The sequence below is a fragment of the Plectropomus leopardus genome, unplaced genomic scaffold, assembly GCF_008729295.1.
Source record: "Plectropomus leopardus isolate mb unplaced genomic scaffold, YSFRI_Pleo_2.0 unplaced_scaffold13910, whole genome shotgun sequence".
Classification (NCBI taxonomy): Eukaryota; Metazoa; Chordata; class Actinopteri; order Perciformes; family Serranidae; genus Plectropomus; species Plectropomus leopardus.
Genome location: NW_024614848.1, coordinates 1 through 5444, shown reverse-complemented (window position 1 = coordinate 5444; position 5444 = coordinate 1). Strand labels below are relative to the sequence as shown.

The window sequence follows — 5444 nt, the reverse complement described above, 5'->3', positions numbered from 1 at the left end:
AGAAAACAGAGCGTGAACGTGCAGTCAGTACAGAGAACCTCATCGCTCACCTTCAGCCTTTTGGATTGCTTATGAAAACGTAGGGCGCAACTAACTATAGTTTTCATTATCGGCTCATCTGCTGGTTACTGTTCTATTTATCTTGGTGATACTGGTGTTATTAAATAAGGAAACATGTTCCACATATTTCAGAGTTGATAGATATCTGAGACTGTCCAGAACTCAAAGATAATCAGTAGTCTATCCTATGGAGGCAAAAAAAGCAAATACTCACATATGAGAAGCTGAAAGCTGTACATTTTTGTAAATATTGCTTTATTATTGATTTAAACAAACAAAAAAACATCCAAAAACACCTAAATATTTACTGCACATTCACCCAATGTGGACGAATAATTTTATCTTTAAAAATTATGTACCTATTTTTAAAATATGATTTATATGATCTAATCTGAACTCTAACTTACTCAAGAACAACAAAAAAGGCATAATAAAAAGGAAAAAAGGCACTTGAAGCTTGATTACTACATCATCTACAACGTGCAGGTTTTTTGTGCTTGTTTTAACTCTACTTACACTGCAGACGAGCTTATTATAATTTGAGCTGCACTCCTCGGAGCAGAACTCCTCCTCAATGGCTTCATACTTTGCCGTCACCACTTTCTTAGAGATGGAGAAGCAGTAAGCACACGAGCCGCAGTATTCGCTCCACTTGTCTTCCAGCTCGTGTCGAAAGAGCGTCAGACAGCCTGGAGGAGAGACAGGAGAGGCTTAGTGATGCACAGGTTCTTAATCTCGAATTTCTCCGTTTGATTAATATTATTTACAGTAATGACAATAAGCGCACAAAACAAACGAGGCTGCACAGTCCTGCAAAAGACACTCAGTACGTTTATATGATGTTAGATAAAGTCAGATTATTGTGTTAGTCCGACCAAAACTGGACTTTTAAAATACACGTAAAAATGTCAGTCTGACTTTAAGTGGACTAGGTGATCTGAGTTTGCTCCTAGTTGCTGTTCAGGCCTCCCACGGTGGTTAAGGATAGGGACTGTTCGTTACTCGTGAGGGTGGAAGGGTGCTGCAAAATGAGCCAGGCATTTTAAAAACATATAAGCACTAAGGAGGGACTTGTGTTTATACTTTTGGCTTAGGTAAGGTACATACAATTTAAAAAGGTAGTATTTTGTATTTATTTTAAATATAAAGTCACTGTAGCCACTCCGCTGCCCTGATAAATAAAGCATAGTCCCACAACACCGACACAGAAGCTAAGCGATGTCCTGCTGAGGACGGGGCTGCAGCAAAACATCGATTCTGTCCGCAGTGCTTGTATACTGGATAAAGGACAGCTGTCAAATTAAATGACTGAATCAAGATATAGTTTAAGCTCAGCTGAACTGTGCATGTAAACCCACTGACTTTTGTGCGTCCTCTTACCTTCACTGCAGAAGTAGCAGTCTTTGCCGTCGACCTTCTTGACGTCTCCGATGATTTTTTCATTCTTACAGTATTCACACTGTCCCATGATGTTGTTGACCTTCTTAAACTCTTGCAAACAGTCCCAGTTACAAACAAAGTTCATCTTGCCCTGTGAACAAACACACACAGAGTCTTTTTACAAACACGTTCACATGAATGTCAGAGTGTACTATTTTTAATTTATCACTGTGGGAAGTTTATTGCAGGTATGTCAACACTGTCCGATCATAAAATGGTGCAAATCAAAGAAAACAACATGAGATTCAATTTGATCCGCTGGTTCAGATTTTTTCCACACACTTTTAGTTCACAAACCTACATCTCTAAATCTTACAACATCACAGCCGGACGGGTTTTCACTTGAGACCCAACAAACCTTTTCCTGGATGACTTTGGGTGGAGCTTTTATGATGCGGCGGCACTGAGCACAGGGCAGCTTCTCTGGAGGTTTGAGGTAATCAAACCGGGTTTCCTCAGCAGCTCCTGATGAGTTACCATTTGTGTCTTTTTGACTCTCCTGCAGCACAAGCACAAAAATTATGCAGAGGTTTTAGACTACCATATTTACATTAAACTACACTTCGGCAATATGGTCCCAAAGTAAATTGGTGTTACACTGGCCATGTTAAGTAATTATGATCAGTAGAGGATTTGAAGGAGGATGCCATTTTTACCCTTTTTTAACCTGCCATCCCTGTCCATTATACCAAAAAACAGAACACCTCCACCCAGACTATCAGCAATATTTTGATGTATAAAGCCAGTCATCTAGAAAGTTTTTTTAAAACAATTATGAGCAATAAAAGAAGAAATGACCCCAAAAAATAGCAAGAAATTAGTACAAAGAAAGAAATTTAGCTGAAAATTTGTAACAAATAAATAATAAAAAGAACTTAAAACTTTTTTTTAGCTTTTAAAAATAATTTTATAATTGTACTTATTTCTTGCAATATTTGAAACATGTCTTACAAAGTTGCTCATTGCCCATTTCCCCATGTTTTTGAAATAAATTGCGTCGATTTGCTCAGGGATCAAAGGCTTCAATACTTGTAAAAGGCTTCTCAAAGCGGCACAAGAAAAGTGATGGTGCCCCAGGTTTCAAAGGATTAAACTGCTTTAAAACATCACGGCCCGCCTGCGGGTCTCAAAGGCATATTTTCTCTATAAAATCACTAAAACAACATAATGTATCACAGCCAGAAACTGTAAAAAAAAAAACAGTAATTATTGTCATAATTTCAAATTTGTGACAGCATCAAATGTGATTAACTCTTTAGTTAGGAAAGCAAATCAAAAAATCCCTTTATTCTGCATGTCTCATTTGCACTAACCACATCCTAAAAAACATTAAATTCTGCACTCCTCAGTGTAATCGGGAAGCCGTGAATGACTCGACTGACACTGGAAATCAGGGGACAAAAATTAAACTGAAATTAAATGAAACTCTGACTTCACTGCAGGCTGTTTACACAGAGACGAGAGGACTACAGAGGTTATAAAATGTAAATAGTAAATGCAAATTAAAATGTATAGAAATAAAAAAAATGAAATGTGGTGGCATGTTGTGTCAAACACGATGTTTAGTTTTGCATTACCTTAAAAGACATGGCACAGGCTAAAGTGCAAAAGTTTCCGATGGAGGCGTCTGACATGGCGAGGTGGCAGGCTGGTAACGTAGTCTTACCGCAGCGGTCACAACTCAACGGAGTACCTGAGGAGGAAAATGGACTTCATGAAATAAAATTTGGCCAGATGGAAGAAGTAATAACTAATTTCACCAGTACTCCGAGTGAAGACGAGGCTCTGAGGTTTTATGGGAGTTCGTTACAGTCCGGTACCTGATGCACTGATAGCCTGGATCTTGGACGCCATCACACAGCTGCTGGTGCAGAAGAGCTCCACCTCATCGTCACTGTTTTTGTTTTCAAGCATATCTGACAGCAAATGCAGGGTGCGGCACATGGCACACAGCTGCGGCGTTTTGATTTTCTGCAAAGTAATAAAAACAGCACATAGAGAACATTTAGTCACAGATTCAACATTTTGAATTCAGGGAATCTGAGCCAGTTCATGAAAGTTTTGGATTTTTTTTTGTTATATCCTTAAAGCATTTTTATTTTTCCAATTGTACACCTTACGTAACCTTTTAATTTGTTTTTTAATCCTATTTTATCACTGCCTGTCAAAGTTATTTCGTTTACAGACCTAAACTAAACACTGCTACCAGCCTTTAAACGCAGTTCTGTATCTTTACAAAAAAAAATCAAAAAGAAAGAAAGAAAATCCTGTGATGTTTGATAGATGTCTTAAGGATTTTGTTACCTGTTTGAATTGAGCCAAACACTCGGCATTGCAGAGTTTTTTGCTGCCGTTCTCCATCCTGAGCATGAGAGGCGTGTTGCAGCGGGAGTGACAGTTCTCACAGATGGACAAGTTGTTCATGTTGCAGAAACGCAGAAAACAGGGATCGCTGCAGATCTTGTGGACGACGTCCTGCTGGATGATCTCATGTTTGCTCTGCAGGAGAATAAAGAAAGGACAATGTGTGAACCACAATTCAGCCTCATTTAAATTCATATATAGTGAGTTCAACTGTGCGTGCGTGAAATTTTTAGGTTTGTATGCAATATTTAAAAAAAGGTTCCAATTAAAATTTTTGTTAAAAATGATGAAATGTTGAGGAAAACATTTGTTTACTAAATTTATATATATTTCTACTGTACATGCAATTATTACAATAAAGAAGAGTAAAATGTATTTGATATCTTAGAATCTGTCCTCTTCTCTTACAATGCAGTATCTGCTGCACATGCTGCACTGTGACTGAGATGGGACTGGCACGACGGGCATTTTGGTGGACAGGCTTCTCTTGTAGTTGAAGGAGGACAGGCAGGCCTGGCTGCAGAAATCCTTCTTTGTCCCCTTATCATCCACCGGGGCCTGGAGGACGCTCTGAGGCTGTCCTATCAACCTGAGAGAAAAAAGAAGGACGACAGAGATAAGCTGTGTGACACAGAAAACTAAGTGAGTTCCTTAATAGTTGAATGTGACGAAAAAAAATGTTTAGAACAAGACGACACTGATCACCAAATTAAACGACTAAATGACTCACTGAAGGCAGAAGTGGCAGGTTTTCTTCACTTTTTTCATTTGGTAAAACTTCAAAAGGCAGGGAGAGGAGCAGAAGATGTCAGCGTGGCCCTTCCTCTGGTAAACCGTCTTCCCGTCTACCAGGACCTGTTTGCAGTTGGAGCACGATGCGGGCGAATCCATGTGGGCGAGAGTGGGCGCTGGAGACGAACACGTGGACGAGTCAGTTAAAGAGAAGACTGAACCGATCCTCAAGTCCTCCTGTCAAAGACAAAACAGGGAGATGATAGATATTAGTAACCTGCTGGACAATTACATTGCAGAGCGGAGCAGAGAGGAGTGAACAGGGTCCATTTTCAAGATATTATCCTTACACAGTAGAAATGATCACTTCATAAAGAATAATGACAAATACGGTTTCAAAAGCAGTGGAATCTAACCATGCAAATTTACTCGATAACCATGCTAAAGAAGACAAACATCTTTGCACTTAACTTGAAAATTTGTATTTTGTACTACTGTCTAATCTTTTACATCCCCTGCAATTATTTGACAACTGCAGTTAGTTAAGATTTAGCATATTTTCATTATGATTTTTCAGACAGTACACATGGTCAGCTTCTAACATTTTATATAATTCAGTGAAAAACAATTTCTTGGTATTGAGTCTGAAAGTGACGTTTTCTATTAAAAAAATCAACTTCTTCATTTTTCTCCTAAAACCATATTTTTCACGCCATCGCCTGTTATTCTTTATTAAATCATGATACAGACACAAATTTCAAAGGTTTTTTTTCAACAAGTTGATTCACATTAAAGATTAAAATTTTCCCTTATTGCTGCACAATAAGGTTTTTAGGACTTAATGACAG

General features: G+C 38.4%; 1 protein-coding gene across 1 annotated transcript; it reads right to left on the bottom strand.

The window, feature by feature from the left end:
• Window positions 1-576: 576 nt before the first annotated feature.
• LOC121964076 (zinc finger MYM-type protein 4-like) lies at window positions 577-4833 on the bottom strand (the record flags this gene model as incomplete). The annotated part of the gene is made up of 8 exons (XM_042514301.1): window positions 577-749; window positions 1441-1591; window positions 1859-1999; window positions 3078-3193; window positions 3321-3471; window positions 3805-3999; window positions 4273-4453; window positions 4595-4833. Coding segments are annotated over 8 exons (1347 nt in total), but the record flags the coding sequence as incomplete, so codon positions are not given.
• Between the last annotated feature and the right edge of the window lie 611 nt (window positions 4834-5444).